General features: G+C 41.6%; 2 protein-coding genes across 10 annotated transcripts in view; one reads left to right on the forward strand and one right to left on the reverse strand.

Annotated features, from left to right (window-relative positions):
- Window positions 1–11,479, forward strand: part of LOC121868301 (glycogen [starch] synthase-like) — a 31,315-nt gene extending 19,836 nt beyond the window's left edge. Inside the window, exons 7-13 of one of the 3 annotated variants that reach the window (XR_006089369.1) lie at window positions 586–752; window positions 1,766–1,958; window positions 2,347–2,521; window positions 2,787–2,998; window positions 3,538–3,735; window positions 5,852–6,013; window positions 9,893–11,479. Coding sequence is in view for 2 of the 3 variants with exons in the window: in XM_042368754.1 (XP_042224688.1) it covers window positions 586–752; window positions 1,766–1,958; window positions 2,347–2,521; window positions 2,787–2,998; window positions 3,538–3,735; window positions 5,852–5,911 (1,005 nt within the window). In the remaining variant the exon portion in view is untranslated. Of the gene's footprint in view, window positions 1–585; window positions 753–1,765; window positions 1,959–2,346; window positions 2,522–2,786; window positions 2,999–3,537; window positions 3,736–5,851 lie in introns of all 3 variants that reach the window. The other 2 variants (XM_042368754.1, XM_042368753.1) reach the window with 2 other exon arrangements.
- On the reverse strand, window positions 11,467–15,270 carry LOC121868302 (carbohydrate sulfotransferase 11-like). 7 transcript variants are annotated; one of them, XM_042368761.1, is made up of 6 exons: window positions 15,182–15,270; window positions 14,592–14,711; window positions 13,941–13,993; window positions 13,398–13,612; window positions 12,738–12,857; window positions 11,467–12,443 (listed from the first exon to the last, which is right to left on the reverse strand). In XM_042368761.1, exons 2-6 carry the CDS (start codon window positions 14,651–14,653, stop codon window positions 11,940–11,942), a joined length of 954 nt encoding a protein of 317 aa, XP_042224695.1. In that variant the 5' UTR covers window positions 14,654–14,711; window positions 15,182–15,270; the 3' UTR covers window positions 11,467–11,939. The 7 variants fall into 7 exon arrangements, with proteins under 7 accessions (XP_042224695.1, XP_042224690.1, XP_042224694.1 ...); XM_042368756.1 differs by having other exon boundaries at window positions 13,941–13,996; XM_042368760.1 differs by having other exon boundaries at window positions 13,941–13,996; window positions 15,236–15,269.
- Between the last annotated feature and the right edge of the window lie 2,627 nt (window positions 15,271–17,897).

Here is a 17,897-nt window from a genome sequence, read left to right on the forward strand (position 1 = left end):
GTGCGCTCGTGGATGTAGCCTGTATCTTCGTGTTTATTTCCCCATGGCATAAATGTGTCGGTAACTTACTTAATTTATTTTACCAGGAGGGACCAAAGAGAAGAAATTCATCACAACTAATTCCTCTTATCTTGTTATGGCAACAGTTTGGTTGAGAGAGAGAGTTCAGCTAATTTCTAGTTTTTGTTTATGTAGCTGTCAAAAAAAGAAAAAAAATCAAATTTGGGACCCATTAGGACTTGGGGACCTTTGGGTTTGCCGTGTCTTAATAAAGCTCAGTTTTGTTGGCAGTGATGCCCATCGATCTATTGGTCTACATGTCCTAGAATATTTTTTTATGAATTTAAAGCATATAGGTCTTCCGGTCATATCAAGACTTCCTAATATTGCTGAATTAATTTAACCCCGACACTACAGGGATGGCACTTTTGATATTTTATTTAGCTAATGCCCAATGATTTTATTCAGCTCAGAGAGGACTCCATACACAAGGGGTTAATGTCTATAACAATTGTTTTTAAGTTGAGCATCTTCCATTACCACTGTCTATATTTATGTTGTCATTTATTTGTTTGATTCCCGCAGGCCAGTGGAACAGATAAGACTGTGATAGCATTTATCATTTTCCCAGCCAAGACCAACAACTTTAACATAGAGTCATTAAGAGGCCAAGCCATCACTAAGGCCTTACGCGACACTATACACGACATTCAGGCCAAGATTGGGAAGCGCATGTATGAAGTTTGTCTTACGTAAGTGTTGGAATATTTCCCTTCAGTTTGGTTAATGTACGTACAGTATTCACTTATAAAAAAATATTGATCACGTCATTTATAATGTGTGTGTGTGTGTGTGCGTGCGTGCGTGCGTGCGTGCGTGTTGTCCTAAGATGGAGCAGTGTGGTGGCCAAGGCTGTCTCCTCCTCTTGACATGCCTGAAATAGTTCCAGTATCTGTATAACCTTTCAAAATGGTTTAATTTATTCTTATGAATTGTAGTCATCCATCTTCTCCTCTCCTCAGCAATCACTACATCAGATATACTGTTGACCTCATATCAATACTGTTTCCCAGTATCCATCATCTTACCTCCATACCTCACACAAGCAACATTCACTCATTTTAGACATTGTTACCGTGTACAGGACAATATATTATGACACCTCAAACCAGTTTTCATTACAAAGGGTAATTTTTATATTTGAGAAACCCTAAATTATGACTCTATTTTAATATGTTCAGTAAACAGGGATGTAAAAATCAGTAGGAGAAAGTCTGACCAGTGTGAAGAACATTTAAAAAATATCAATTAAAGTTCTCGAGTAGAAAAAATGACCCTGTACGAGGCAGACTATGAATACAATCCACTCCTGTAGCAAGAGATTGTTTTCCAAACTTCCCATTACTGTATACAGTATATGTACATAATGTTTTGGGACAGGCATTTACGAATCTTTGTTAAGTGTTTTATTATGGTTGTCAGACAAAGATTTGTTCACCTAAGTAATGATTCACGTGTGTTAATTCCCAAGTGTTTATTCACAAGTGTTTATTTGCAATTAATAATTTGCAATTAATGATTCACTAGTAATTATTCTCAAGTAATAATTCACACATAATGATTCACAAGTAAAGATTCTCAAAGATCGATTCACAAGTAAACAAATAATGATTCACAATAATTCACAAATAATAATTCACAAGTAATGATTCACAAGTAATGATTGACAATACTGTACATAAATCTAATTACATTTGCAAAACAGAGGCCGTCTACCTGAGGCTAGCGAGTTACTGCTTAAGGAGGAAACGGTGAGACTCAAGAGGTGTATCTATGCTGCACAGAGAGAAACCCTCCCTCCCATCACTACTCACAATGTATGCGACGACCATACAGACCCGGTGCTTAATGCCCTTCGTAGGTGTCACCTCTTTAACGACACCCACGATAGAGTCAAGGTGAGAGAAGAATACAGTGTGCTTCATGAATGTTGAAAATATTAAGTGAATTGTGAATAAAAGTCTTTTAGAATTGAGTCATTGAAAGATTTTGATAGTATGGCTTGTGATTATAGTACAGTTTAGTTATAGAAGCCTTAGTAAGCTGCCTGTGTTATGACAAGCTATGAACTCTGTCATAGGTATTGATATTTGATAAGACAAGTACAACCACTCCAAAAATTATCTTAAATGATTTTATGTGAGACAATATGACAAAACTGACGAAGGATTTTGACAACACTATGGAGACAACAGGAGTCACAACGTTCATTTTGAAATTCATCGGATCCCACTTTGAAGATACTTTCTGGAGTGAGTGTATGTCAGGGACCCTTCTTCCCACCAGGTTATCTTCCATCCCGAGTTCCTCTCCGTGTCAAATCCTCTCTTCGGTATGGACTACGAAGAATTTGTCCGTGGGTGTCACTTGGGTGTCTTCCCTTCCTACTATGAACCTTGGGGCTACACTCCTGCTGAATGTACTGTTATGGGCATTCCTTCAGTCACTACCAACTTATCAGGTAAGGTCTACAGGGTCAAAACCCTTAAACAGCGGCCATCATCAGTGCACGTTAGCTGTAGGGATGGCGGCCACCATCAGTGGATGTTAGCTGTAGGGTCTTTCTAGGCATTCTTCACCTGAGCATATTTATAATCCACTCTGATGGTTATTACATTCTATTGTCTAAAATATTTAAGGAATATTATATTGTACTGTATTTTGAAACTTGATTGGTAAAAAACTTGTAGATATTAATGTTACTAATAATCTTATATCTCTTTCAGGATTTGGTTGTTTCATGGCAGAACATATAGCAGACCCAATGAGTTATGGCATCTACATTATTGATCGTCGCTACATTGGCTTAGAGGAGTCAGTACGACAATTAGCCCAAAACTTGTTCGAATTTGTGCAGCTAAATCGTCGACAACGAATCATCCAGAGGAATCGTACCGAGCGCTTATCTGAACTATTGGACTGGAGGATACTTGGCTCGGTAATTATCCTTTCATAGGAGTTCTGAAGAGATGACCCTCACACTCCCGACACTCAACAGTTTTGTAAAAAAGAGGATTGAGAGTTCTGCTGGTGAACATGACGTGATGCTCTGGTCCATTCTGTTATTAACATCACTTACAAGCCTCTTAATAATTTGATAAAATTATTTTTGGGCTTCAGCAACTCCCCATCTCTCCCTCGTTCCTTTGAGCTAATGAGGTGAGCTGGATGTGGGCTGGTTGATCAAGCTCAAGTGCTTGATAACAAGTGTCACCAAATGAACAGATCAGAGCATCTCGTGTTATGCCGACAGTAAAACTAACTCTCTACTTCTTTTCCTTTTATGGATATTGTCTTACTAGGGCCTTAGTATGAAGGTGAAAGATAATATAATTACAATATCAAGTTTGTAAAATTTTTAAACCCCAGTCGGAGGTTAGCACTCATAGGCCTGGCAGGGGTCATCGTGTAGAATTGCTTGATCCTGATTTATTTATAAAACAAGATATCAAGATGAATCTCATGTTTTTCTTTCAGTATTATCGACAAGCTCGCCAGCATGCCCTCCGTCTGGTGTATCCTGAGTTAGCAGTGGAAGAGGCGGCTGGTGCCGGTCGACTCAACTACCCACGACCTCTTTCTGAACCTCCGTCACCCACTTCCTCAAGAGCCACTACGCCTGCCCCCTCTGAGCACGGTTCTGATGATGAAGACAGTATTGACAGTGAAGCAGAGGTAAGCATGAGGGGGGACTTCACTTAATAATGACTTCATGTTATTATTGAGTGAAAATAGGTGTGTCCGGGGTTCACAAACATCACTAGAGGGTTCACAAGCATCCCTAGAGGGTTCACCACCATCACTAGAGGGTTCACAAACATCACTAAAGGGTTCACAAGCATCCCTGGAGGGTTCACCAACATCACTAGAGGGTTCACAAACATCACTATAGGGGCTTTTTGCTGTCTGGAACAATGTGTGGTGGTACAGTACAGTCGTAACATGATAATTTTTAGTTGTATTATATTCAATGTATCTTTGTATGAGTGTAATTTTAGGGAAATACAACAGCGTACAGTTGCTCCTCTACTTACCATTCGACCCACAAACGTTCAGATATACAAATGAACCTGATCTGGATTGTATTGTCTTCAGAAATTAATATTATCTATTTTAACATTAAGATACTGTGAGAGACTGGTAAGGTATACTGTTGGGCAATGTATTATTGGGGTATATCTGTGCTGTAAATCTTTTATTTATTTATTTTTTACAATATGTTCGGTACCTACATGAGTAAAATTGGACTTGCAAACAAATGGACTAACAGACAAGCCACAGGAATATAACTCATTTGTAAATAGAGGAACATCTGTACTGTAGTGGTGATTTTGTATAATACAGCGCTGGTGACATCTCTCGTGCCACAGCCTTCTCCATTGACTTTTCACTTCGTTTACGAGATGGTGGTGTTAGGACGCCCGGCATAATGGCTCGGCAGTGCACACACAAGAGACCTCATTAATCTACAGCAAATTTTTCAGGAGCCAGATCATTTTATAATTTATCTGTAAGTCAGAATAAATGCTGCCTAATAAGAGAATTGTGAGCCCCTGTCTGTGTATATGTAGTAGTATTTTATTGTCATGATGCATAACTTGTTGGCTTGTAAGTGACCCATGCTACTCTTTTGACCTTTATTCACACTTATGAGTTACTTTTCTTGCTTATGTTGACATTTATGAGTTACTCCTATTGCCTATATTGACACTTATGATTTACTCTGTCCTTATATTGACACTTATGAGTTACTCTTCATGCTCTTCTGTGTTTTATTGAATGCTTGACAGTATTATAATACCCCTCAGTCTTACTTTTTGTTTTACCCATTTACAAAGCTATTAACATTCCTGACAAGCATAGCACACCAATCACATGCTTTGAAATTTTAATAGAATATACCAGTGACTAAACCATAATTTGTTAATGAATTTATATTTGTCTTTAGTTTTAACTTGAAGATGTATACTGTATTGTATATATTTTCAGTTTAATCAACATTTCAGTAGGTAATGTTACATGAGTGTGTCAGTTGTCCATCCTGTTGTTGTGGGATATTTTTAATCCCTTCATTACTGGGGTGCCACTTTTAATATTTTATTTGGTTAATGCAGACAATTTTATTTAGCTCAGGGGGGACCCTGAACACAAAGTGTTAGTAGACTATCTCCACTAACCCCTTCACTATGGAGAAGCCACTTTTAATATTGTATTTGGTTAATGCCAAACAATTTTATTCAACTCAGAGGGGACCCCATGTGCAGGGGGTTAAGTACAGTACAGGTATTAGCATATTATTAACTCTTTTATCTGATTTTTTTTTTCCATGCAAGGAGTCGTTTGGTTTTGGGGCATATAGTCACTGTTCTGTGCTGAGTATATGGATATGAGAGAGTGTGTTACTAGAATGTGGCAATTTAACCCATTACAAGTTGATTTCTAGAATACTTTAAGATACTATTGTTATTTAAATGTGCATTGTATCACTGTTATGCAAAGGATATTTACTAAATTTTCTCCATCAATACACTATGACCTTGACCTATGCTGTATCCTGGTGACCCTATTTACAGCTGTAGGGATTGATTTGTCTTTTAGTTCTTATAATTTGTCAGGTGTTACTTGTCTCTGATGCTTTTAAGGAATTTTTACAGTACAAATTAATCCACAAAACCTTATTGAATACTGATCCGTATGGGTTCATTATTCACGCTTAATGGGATTGTGTTAATTTGTGAACTTTGACAATTTGAAATGGTTTGGAGTAATGAGGCCAATGTTTGCATTTCAGTTGGAGGAGCTCGGTGTAGGAGGAGGAAGCGTTAACGGCAGCACAACCAGCAGCAGGTGAATGTGGCCGGCAGGTGAGCTGGGCAAGAGGACAGTCTTGCACATAGTAATTCAGTCACACATACTTGCAGCTAGAGGAATGCTATTATGAGTTCGACTACAAGTATGTTCAGTCAGAATAATTTTTAGTAATGTTATCTTCCATAGTTCTCTTTAAGTGTTACTGTGCCTCTCCTTCATGTTGAGAGAATCTTTGGTTGTGTGTGTTGTGAGCCTCTTGATAGGTACTGTAGTGGGTTTTAAGCATCACCTCTATGGTAATTAAAACTGTGTACATATATACAAATTCTTATACAGTAAAAAAAACTCAAATTCCAAAAACTTGTCCACATCAACACATCAAATATAAAGTATCAAAATTATTCACTTCACCAGAAAGTGATTTTATGTATTACAATTAGCTTTAGTTTAAAATAAAATGTAAATAACCTGCATTTTGAAAATAATAAGATTTTTTTAACATTGAAAGGGAAATTTTTGCACAATTTATACGGTTCAGTACATACCTCTTGTGTCTTGGCTAATCAAGTGATTATTATTTGTGGCTGGCACAGTCCTGTACAACAACAGCTCGTTACAAATGGTTTCATATATGGTTGTCATGTACTAATAACTTTTACTGAAAGTTTTTAATATCATTTATTTATTTTATAATTTTTTGTTTATTATTAATTTTTGTTTTAGTGAAAATCTGCCCATCTATTGATCTAACTAGACAGTTTAGTAAATCCACAATTTCAGGTAAACCTCAACATAGAAATAGTATTTGTGATAATATATTTCTGTGCTTCAACAACTAAGATCTTAAGCACTTGCACAAAGTTAGCATACACAGTACAGTACACTACATTACAGCTACACAATACCTTTTTAAAGCTTCTTAGAGACAGATCTTTCTTCAAAGCTAATCATTGCAAAGGTGAAAGGGTAAATTTGTTAAATGTATCAAGTCCTTTGTGTTACCATTACCTAAGCAGATGTGGCTGTGTAGAGTGTCTCCTGGTCTGCATGTTTGACTGTCTTTATCATACAGTCAGTGTCAACTTAACGTACACAATGCGTTTCTGAACACCAGAAGGTTAAGTGGGTGAATGTGAAGTGGATTTATGTTAGGTGGATCAATGTTAAGTGGGTGTACGTTATGCCGACTCTGACTGTATATGTTGGCATGCTGAAGAAATTAATTTATACTGTTTTCATTCAATTTATTTTTGAATCACCAGAATATACACAATACACTAACACTATGAGAGCTATTGCAGTACTGTACTGTATAAGGTGAAGTGTAGTTGTTGTGCCACTAGTTGTAGTTCCTTATGCTACATTAGGAAACATTTATGCTTTTACATCAATGCCTTTGACTTCTGCTTGATATTGTTTCTTCTCGGATGTTGATGCTGGGCTGAAAAAATGTCACTTGGGAGTTGGTCTGCTGAAAATTTAGTTGTGATATTGTAGGATTGTCATTTATATGTCTGTCCTTACAAACTGAGAATGTATTACAAGGAAGTGAACTTCTGGGATCATATCAGTTAGTTTTTACTCATAAGTTAGAAATTGTTTTCAGTGTAAGATGCAGCGATGTGTCGATGGTGGGTAATTCTTGACTTTGTGTACAGCTATCTTATGTTAGTTCCTGCATGACTGAGGAAGTTCACACCAGGATGCCAGACTTAAGAAGATTCTCAGATATTAATGATAATATGAGGCCAGTGTGATGTTGATAACTGTTAGATGTCCATATTTTTGTTTCAATCCTTAACCCTTAAACAGCAGCCATCATCAGCTGAAGTTTGTTGTGTGGATGGCAGCCATCATTAGCTAAAGTTATTTGTAGGGACAGCATCCATTGTCAGCAGAAGTTAGCTGTAGGGACAGTGGCCATCTTTAGCAGAAATTAGCTGAAAGGACGGCAGCCATCACCAACAGAAGTTAGCTGTAGGGATGACAGCTATCATCAGCAGAAGTTAGCTGTAGGAAAGGTGGCCATCTTTAGCAGAAATTAGCCATCATCAACAGGTTAGCTGTAGGGACGGCAGCCATAATCAGTGGAAGTTTCATATTCTTTGTGATCCATTTTTGCACATATGGGGGCAGGGATGTAGGGTTCCCAGTTACAGCTTAAACAATTGAATCCTTTGACGTAAATTTTGGCTCATATAATTGTGGCTTTTAAACAGCAAACCAGTGAGCATGGTTTAAATCATGAAGTTGAAACCATGACTAAACTTTGCAGAAAATTTATATAGTTCATCATGAATGTGTATGAGTATGGTGGTTTATTTTAGACATCTAGCTCTCTTGCTAAGCATTAGATCTTAATATCACACATACAGTGCAAACCAACTGTTAATTAATTATGCTCTACTTTGATTAAAGATTTATTATGAAGCAATGTCGAGTGTTGTGTAATATTTCTGCCAAGGGTTGGGTGACATGTGACCTGACCAGGGTACAGCTTGAGTTGACTACTGTGGGCCAAGTCATGATTGTATGGATTTTTTTAAATTTGCATTTACCTGTACTTTGACCCCTCCCATTGTGGCAAAATTTTGAAGTTCCATCGTAATGATTTTGATGTGTCCATCTGTCCGTCTGCCTCTCTCTGTTACCCATCAATTTTGTGCAGATTTCTCACCCCCCGCAACTCGGCTTCCTTAAAAATATTTAAGTATCGTGAATGTAACTACAGTACGTATAGTCTTGTTCTAACTTGAACCTCTCCATATCTGATTTATCACTTGTATGAAATGTGGTTCCTGTGTGGTATGAGGAGATATTTGTGTGTGTGAGCGCACGTGTGCATGCATGTGCGTGCATGCGTGCATAAAATGAAATCTCTCGTTTGCTTTGAAATGAAACTTGTTTTGCTTCAAATTGATAAAAAACATAGGACTGAATTTGACTCATTACTGTCTACAGAATAAATTGCTACAGCATTCAAGATTAGACCTGTAGATCCAGGTAATTGTTAATGAAAAGTTTGAAGCTAGTCCATTGGAGAAAGACTTGTTGATCGTGGTACCAGTACAGGACAGTTTAATTTAGTTTTGTCGCCTGACTTATGAATTTACAGTACACTCTGACTGACTCTTAACTATGACTTTTGCATATTGACTATAGAGTACTGCATGTGAGTACTGTATTAAATGATTATTATCTTGAATTATCTTTTTATCAAGTGTTGTGTATGAAGTGTTTAACTTTTTTTTCATGACTTGTTGCAGTGTAATTGTTTGGTAAAAGTTGTGTGTTTGCATGAGTGATTAACCACTTGTGTACGGGATTCCTTCTGTGTTGAATATAACCATCTAAGCCAAATACAATATTAAAAGTGGCATCCCCAAAGTGAAGGGATTAAATCAAACTTGTGCCAACTACAGTGTTAATTTATTTTGTTCTGTAATGTGCTCACTGTGTGCTATGTGCTGTACTATATTTGTGTGTAAATACATATAACATTTTACTTAGTATGTTGGTTGGTAATGTTTTGATGTTATTCCTTAAACATATTTATAACATAGAACACTGAAGAATTAAAAGAACAAGCTGAATTATATTGTAATGCAGATTTATTATTTTTGTTATATTTATCAAACTTTTGTTTTAGAATACTCAGTGATATTTCAAACTGCTTAAGATTATTTTATTAGGTGTTTTTATATGATACAGTGTGTGCGCATATTTTGACTGACCGTGTATAATGTACCATCATGCCAAATCAGATCAATCTGAATGCATCTGTAGTGCCAAATCCATAAAACTAAAACTCAGATAACTTATGTTTTCTGTTTATATCTAATGTGCAATTATCCTCCATTTATTTTAGGATGATAAACTTTGAATCATTCTCAGACTTCGATTATTTACTATGCAGTCTCACACAATTAAATAACAAAGATTAATCCATTGTTGTACAGTCTTACACATCAAGGACAAATTTATCTTTTTTCTGTGATTTTTTTCTTCTTCTGAATAACAGCTGGAGACATCAGTACCAGTTGGGTTGTTACGGATCCACTGTGAGCTCTCTCTCTCACTACCTACTGAAGACAACTTTAATATTGGAGATCATAAACTAAGCAAGAAATTGAGAGAGAGGACATGAGGAATATATGTCGAGAGTCATTTTGTGTTGTTACTAAAATGGTGTTGTTAGGGTATGTGAGCCTTCCACTGATCTGTTTATACCCTCTGAGTGTTACCTTCGAGGTTACTGATGGATGCTGGACTAGTCAGGTTGTTGTGAGGCTGTAGGGGGGGAAGAACCTTTAAGACATTTTCCTGTTGGTAATGCAAATACCTTTTATAGAAGAATTGTTAAATGTCATGAAGATTAGGAACCCATACCGGTATTTATTTTACCTGATGATTAAGTATCCATAATGTTAACCTAACTCCATTTAGCATTAGGGTGTGTAACCCCCTGTGTATGGGGTCGAATAAAATATATCTGATGTTAGCGAAATATAATATTAAAATGATGCCCCCATAGTGAAGGAGTTAATCAGATGAAATAAACTGGGTTTCCTAATCTTTGTGAGATGTGAATTGTTGTGTGAAGTGTAACACTGTCAAGAAATAATTTATGATTATGAACTTATATCATCCTAATATCTCAGATGTTTAATCCCATGTAGCTGTCATTATTTCCTTTCCTCGTGGTAAATGTACCAATTATTTTGTGCATGAACAATATTTTTGTTATATTCATATGAATAAAATAGAGGGCTGGATAAGACCAGTGATTGAGTCAAGATCAGAAACAAGACCAATTACAGTTTTAGCCTTTATATATCACCTGAAGATTAGGCCTCCCTGATAATTTGGGGGTAATTGAACTTCAGGCTGGTTAAACTGAAGGACAAAACTTCAGGTGAGCACTTGGGGAGGAGGGAGCTAATCTTCATATGATCCATAAAGGCTAAATTTGCCAATGATCTCATGTCTCAACTTCCCTACATCACTGGACGACACATTGATGTTGTCATTGACGGATACCTTGCCATCGAGTGTTCTTGATACTTTGAGGAACGGTGAAACTTTTGTTGCAGAGAAATATTTTAATGAAAGAAAGTTATAAAATTTGTGGTGTGAGTGTTGATGTTACTGTTAACTGTAAGATGTTTTGCTAAATATTGTTGTTGAGGGATTTTAATAATACAGAATGGGATTAAAATGGGATTTTAATAATAAGGATATTCTAATCTTTATTATTAACCCTATCAGTCATTATTTTCCTGAAGTGGATTAATTTGTAACTTAGATTCTCTTAACAGCTGTGTACTGTCATCCCATATATGTATACAGTAATTGAAAGAGAACTTTGCCAGTAAAGTAAGCCAAACCCCGAACTGTTACTTTCATTGTTGATATTTTTTATTCTTCAGTATTGTTAAATTAAATCTCTATCATAAATACTGTACATAGATAATATTGTCACTACTGTGGTGAGTGTTGACAGATCGTGTTTTGTATATTTAAAATCTGGAATTATGACCTAACTATCCCAAGTTTCACGAATACTTTGTCTTGTGTGGAAAAATAATATAAATGTTTTCCAATATTAGTGCCATTTTATTACGCATCGTTCAGTCCACAGTATTGTTTACACTGATGATACCTGTACAAGGTGTTAGTACGCGTTGCAACAGGTCAGGATACAAGGTGTTAGTATGCGTGCAACAGGTCAGGATATGAACGTGATCGAATTGTTTACAATATTAAACTCGCGACTTCTCACACACTGAGTTATCAGGTAAAGTTGTGCAGGGATGAATAAATACGAGAGATGATTATCATAACAGATAAGGAAGTGTAAAAGTTTCTGATACTACAGCAGTGGCGAGGAGTGTTGATTATCAGGTAAGAGAGGGAGGCAGTGAGGCGAGGTAGCTGTAGGTAACGTAGGTGGAGGACGTAGGAAAGAGTGGTGGGAGGCAGGAAGGAGGGGTGAGAGGCAGGAAGGGGTGGTGGGAGGCAGGGAGAAGTGGTGAGACATTAAGTGGTGGTAGGAGGCAGCAGGCCATCTATTCAGTGTTGTGTGTGTACTGAAAGAGTTCAAAGTCTTGCTGGTAGATCTGGTAGAGGCGGTCCGTCTGTTCCTGGGTGAGCTTCCCCATGTAACTCATCAGCTCTGTTTGGGTGCTGCTGGGGTAATAGTCAGGGAAGTGTAAGGACTCTGGAGCTCCGATTCTACGTAGGATCTCCTCAGAATCCTCAAAAAGCGTCTCATACTTGGCAATAATGTCATACTGGATGTCGCACAGGTAACACTGCATTACGTATGGCCTCCAGTGCTGATTCTCTCTATAGCCGCCGTCAATGATGTAAGACACAAACTCCTGCCACTGAATATCTTTTCGAGTGGCGTTAAACCGGTGTTTCTGTACATAAGACAAAACGCTTATTACATCTCGCTCTGGATTAGGAGGTTGAATCTTGTCTTTGTAAGCAGAGAACAGACGCTGGAACGGGTGACGCACAACCAGAAACTTGGTGTAGTTCGCCACCTTGCGTATCAGATCAGACTTCTGAAAAGGAGTTCTTCCTTTAGTAGGAATTGGAGTTTACGACAGATTGTGAACCACTACAGTTGTATTAAGTTTACATCGGAGATAAAGGTTTAAACATTAACCAACTTTAACTCACTAAATTTTACTTACAATAGAAAAAACATCTTTATAGAAATGTGTGAGGTGTGTGTACAATAAAAGACAAAAGTCTCGTCGTGAAATTTGGTGAAAACATATGCCGAAGGGCTAAAACTTTTGGTACATATCTGATGGTGTATTGTGTAGGTATGGAGGCCAGGTGTGTGTACATACCTGGCGGTGCTCGTCGGGAATGAGAGAGTTAACCATATATTGCAGCATGTGTTTCCTCTTCAGGACGGCGGAAACACCCACCGTGTTCGCCCAAACTTTTCTCCAGGTTTTGCTCGCAACCTAAAGTGTTTGGGAATAATTTGATGAAAGTATAATACCACTGAGGAGTAACAGCTTAGGGACAGGGCCAGATAATTATTACTATGTCTAAGATTCCCCGACAATCATCTTCTCTAAATTCCGATTTTCTTTTAATGTTCAGGGAGCCTCAGTATATCCCAGACAGATGAGGCTACGCTGGGGGCCATGGACTCGTGGTCGTGTTCAGATAGTGGTGGTGGGAGGCTGAGACCTTGTGCCAGTGTCAGGACGGCTTGAGGGGTGTTTAACGTATCATGTAGTGCTGACGGGGTGAGTCTGAACCTCGATATCTCTGCTGGCCCTTCATCTCTCACACTAACAACAGTATATAAGGAGGGAACAACCAAGTGTGTTAAAAATTCATTCATTGCCTCAGACTAGTGATGAATATATACCTAAAAACAGTACAAATGATGCTCTAAAAATACAGTAATAAAAAAAGAGAATAAAAATGTCTTACGGTTAAACTAGTAACGAAAGTGATAAAGTGTGCAATGAGACGAGTCGTGTGAGCGTCACCTTAGCGATGTAGCAGAAGACGGCTTGATGGGCGTCGTTTATCAAGAGGTGATCAAGAGTTGGGTGTTGGTCGAGAACGTGAAGAAGAGAGGCTTCAGAGGGTTCACTACCACACCCCTTCAGCATGGCAGCCTTCCTCTCCTGCTGCTGCGCCTCCCACCGAGTATCCTGTACCTCAGTATGCTCACCCTTCCCTCCTCCCCGTATTTGGTGTGCTGCAGAGAATAGCAAGACTAACCATGCTGTATACCTGACTACAACACTGTATACCTGACTACAACACTATATACCTGACCACAACACTGTATACCTGACCACAACACTATATACCTGACCATAACACTATATACCTGACCTCAACACTGTATACCTGACCACATCACTGTATACCTGACCACAACACTGTATACCTGACCACAACACTACAGTACACCTAACCACAACACTATAACCTGACTACAACACTGTATACCTGACCACAACATTATATACCTGACCACAACACTGTATACCTGACTACAACACTATATACCTGACTCCTACCTTTAAGAAGCGGAGGGATGTCGTGGGGTTGCTGTAGGAAGAGGGTCTGGTACCTGCTGGTCATAGGTAATAATGTTAATGATTTTTGGGTTCATATTAATATTTTTTTGAACATTAAATTCAAACTACGCATACATAAATAGGTCAATGTATGAATAAATACTTTCAGTGTGTTAAACAAATACGCTGAACATCCTCCTCTTGCCCTCTCTTTCCTCCTCCTCTTGCCCTCTCTTTCCTCCTCTTGCCCTCTCTTTCCTCCTCCTCTTGCCCTCTCTTTCCTCCTCCTCTTGCCCTCTCTTTCCTCCTCTTGCCCTCTCTTTCCTCCTCCTCTTGCCCTCTCCCGCCCTTTTCCTCCTCCTCTTCCCCACAATCCTTTTCTGGCTGTAGTAAAATTTATTTGTTTCAAGTATGAGAAGACGAGGAGGAGGAGGAGGAGGAAGGTGATTTGGTAGTGAGTATGGTGGTGGTATAGCGGTGGTAGAGTAGAGAGCATAGTAGTGAGCATAGTAGTGAGCATATATAGAGGGATCGTACCTCACATATGCTCTTCCCAGGTGTATGTGTGTGTGTGTGTGTGTGTGAACGCGTGGTCAGCAGGTGTACACAAGAGGTGGTGACACATACACAAACATAGGTACAGTTACTCACCCAATTAATAACATGGTGGATATTAACACAAGCGTGAATATCCTGCATCGACTCATAATCATCACTGTTTCTCCCCTTTTCCGTTGGACAATTATTATACGTGGTAATGTTTCACTCTGGCTATTGGCAATGGAAGTTTATTTAGTCAGAGGAATACAAATACAAGGTGGGCAAAGACAACAGTAGCGAGAGCCTGTAAAATGCTAAAGGAATTATCATACAACATTTAGTATCATCTGTATTACATCAAGTTACGTGTTAGTTAATAAGTATTATAATATTGTCAAGTGTATACCAATTTTGTTTTTAGTATAGTTTTTGATGTCGAGTAATATGGTAACTGGTGGAAGGAACACAACTTGGGTCATGGTAAAGTGAAACATGAGAAGGGAACACGGTCAGGACCATGTAGTGACGGTGAAGTATAATAAAAATTGCCACTGGTAATTTTATCACGTTATCAGTCTATTTTATAAAAGTTTTAATGACAGTAAACAAAAAACTTTAAAAAAGTGTTACAAATATCTTAATGCTTAGACAAAGTAATCTAATGAGCCCTTAGACGTAAACGATGGAATGCATTAACACACAGCAGCAGGTTACGACGACGGGCTGTTTTACACGGAGCAGCTCACAACACTAACTTTCACACGTGTATGTAACTCGGTGTCCCTTGCTTGACTGTTGGCGCCTCTTGCCCCACACACACCGTGCAGGAAAATTTATGATCTAGCGCCAATAAATTATATGTACACATACACACGAGCAGGTAAAAACTAGTAATAAATGGACATTGATATATGATACTACACCTGTACCTCCCACATGCACACCTGCGCGACTAGGTAGTAGGTATTAGGCAGCTACCAAACAGGAAGATACTACCGCCTGGGAAGATATTGAAAGCATAATGTGTTGTCTATGGTAGACAGAAGGTATCAGCTTTGGTCTGAGACTGAAGGTTGTTCTTACAGTCAGTGAAAACAGCACATTTACCATTGACGAGGCATGGAGGAGTGGTGGGAGGCAGGTAGAAGTAGTGAGAGGCAGGGAGGAGTGGTGGGAGGCAGGGAAGAGTGGTGGGAGGCAGGGAAGAGTGGTGAGAGGCAGGGAGGAGTGGTGGGAGGCAGGGAAGAGTGGTGGGAGGCAGGTAAAAGTAGTGAGAGGCAGGGAGGAGTGGTGGGAGGCAGGGAAGAGTGGTGGGAGGCAGGGAAGAGTGGTGAGAGGCAGGGAGGAGTGGTGGGAGGCAGGGAAGAGTGGTGGGAGGCAGGTAAAAGTAGTGAGAGGCAGGAGGAGTGGTGGGAGGCAGGGAGGAGTGGTGGGAGGCAGGAGTGGTGGGAGGCAGGAGGGAGTGGTGGGAGGCAGGTAGAAGTAGTGAGGAGGCAGGGAGGCGGGGAGGGAGGGTGGGAGGCAGGTAGGGTGGTGGGAGGCAGGTAGAAGTAGTGAGAGGCAGGGAGGAGTGGTGGGAGGCAGGTAGGGTGGTGGGAGACAGGGAAGAGTGGTGGGAGCTACGGAGGAGTGGTGGGAGGCAGGTAGGAGAGTGGGAGGCAGCAAGGAATGGTGGGAGGAGTGGTGGGAGGCAGGTAGGTGGTGGGAGCCAGGAGGAGTGGTGGGAGCAGCAAGGTGGTGGGAGGCAGGTAGGAATGGTGGGAGAGGCGGGGGAGGTGGTGGGAGGCAGGAGAGTAGTGAGGAGGCAGGGAGGTGGTGGGGAGGCAGGGAAGAGTGGTGGGAGGCAGGTAAAGTAGTGAGAGGCAGGGAGGTGGTGGGAGGCAGGGAGGTGGTGGGAGGCAGGGAGGAGTGGTGGGAGGCAGGGAGGAGTGGTGGGAGGCAGGAGGTGGTGGGGCAGGTAGAAGTAGTGAGAGGCGGGGAGGCGGGGGAGGTGGTGGGAGGGCAGGTGGGGTGGTGGGAGACAGGGAAGAGTGGTGGGAGCTACGGAGGTGGTGGGAGGCAGGTAAGTGAGTGGGGAGGCAGCAGGAGTGATGGGAGGAGTGGTGGGAGACGGGGAAGAGTGGTGGGAGCCAGGGAGGGAGTGGTGGGAGGCAGCAGGGTGGTGGGAGGCAGGTAGGAGTGGTGGGAGGCAGGTAGGGTGGTGAGAAGCGGAGGTGGTGGGAGGCAGGTAGGAGTGGTGGGAGACAGGGAAGAGTGGTGGGAGCCAGGGAGGGTGGTGGGAGGCAGCAAGGAGTGGTGGGGAGGCAGGTCAGGGTGGTGGGAGGCAGGTGGAGTGGTGGGAGGAGTGGTGGGAGTCAGCAAGGAGTGGTGGGAGGGTGGTGGAGGCAGCAAGAGTGGTGGGAGGAGTGGTGGAGCGGGGAGAAGTGGTGGGAGGCAGCAAGGGTGGTGGGGAGGATTGGTGGGAGTCAGCAGAGGTGGTGTGGGAGGCAGGTAGGAGTGGTGGGAGAGTGGTGGGAGGCAGCAAGAGGTGGTGGGAGGCAGGTAGGGTGGTGGGAGGCAGCAAGGTTGTGGGAGGAGTGGTGGAGTCAGCAGGTGGTGGGAGGAATGGTGGGAGGCAGGGAGAGTGGTGGGAGTCAGCAGGAGTGGGTGGGAGGACAGGAGAAGGAGTGGTGGGAGGCAGGGAGAAGTGGTGGGAGTCAGCAAGAGGTGGTGGGAGGACAGGAAGGAGTGGGTGGGAGGCAGGGAGGGTGGTGGGAGAAAGGAAGGAGTGGTGGGAGGACAGGAAGGGGGTGGGAGGCAGGGAGGTGGTGGGAGGACAGGGAAGGGTGAGAGGCAGGAGTGGTGGGGAGCAAGGGAAGGAGTGGTGGGAGGACAGGAAGTGGTGGGAGGCAGGGAGGGTGGTGGGGAGAAAAGGAAGGTGGTGGGAGGAGGACAGGGAAGAGGTGGTGGGAGGCAGGTAGGAGTGGTGGGAGAAGTGGTGGGAGGCAGCAAAGTGGGTGGAGGCAGCAGAGGTGGTGGGAGGCAGGTAGGACTGGTGGGAGGCAGCAAGGAGTTGTGGGAGGAGTGGTGGGAGTCAGCAGGGGTGGTGGGAGGAATGGTGGGAGGCAGGGAGAAGTGGTGGGAGTCAGCAAGGGTGGGTGGGAGGACAGGAAGGAGTGGTGGGAGCAGGGAGAAGTGGTGGGAGTCAGCAAGAGGTGGTGGGAGGACAGGAAGGAGTGGTGGGAGGCAGGGAGGAGTGGTGGGAGAAAGGAAGGAGTGGTGGGAGGACAGGAAGGAGTGGTGGGAGGCAGGGGAGAGTGGTGGGAGGGACAGGAAGAGGAGTGGTGAGAGGCAGGGAGAGTGGTGGGAGCAAGGAAGGTGGTGGGAGACAGGGAAGAGTGGTGGGGGAGCAGGGAGGAGTGGTGGGAGGCAGGGAGA

The sequence above is a fragment of the Homarus americanus genome, unplaced genomic scaffold (assembly GCF_018991925.1).
Source record: "Homarus americanus isolate GMGI-L3 unplaced genomic scaffold, GMGI_Hamer_2.0 scaffold19318, whole genome shotgun sequence".
NCBI lineage: Eukaryota > Metazoa > Arthropoda > Malacostraca > Decapoda > Nephropidae > Homarus > Homarus americanus.

Excerpts from the sequence above, each read along its gene's own strand:
- LOC121868302 (XM_042368756.1), bottom strand. The coding sequence starts at position 14,653 with ATGATTATGAGTCGATGCAGGATATTCACGCTTGTGTTAATATCCACC. Across the intron at positions 13,997-14,591 it reads TCCACCATGTTATTAATTGG|CAGGTACCAGACCCTCTTCC; the intron begins GTGAGTAACTGT and ends ACCTATGACCAG. Across the intron at positions 12,444-12,737 it reads TTCCCGACGAGCACCGCCAG|AAGTCTGATCTGATACGCAA; the intron begins GTATGTACACAC and ends ACTCCTTTTCAG.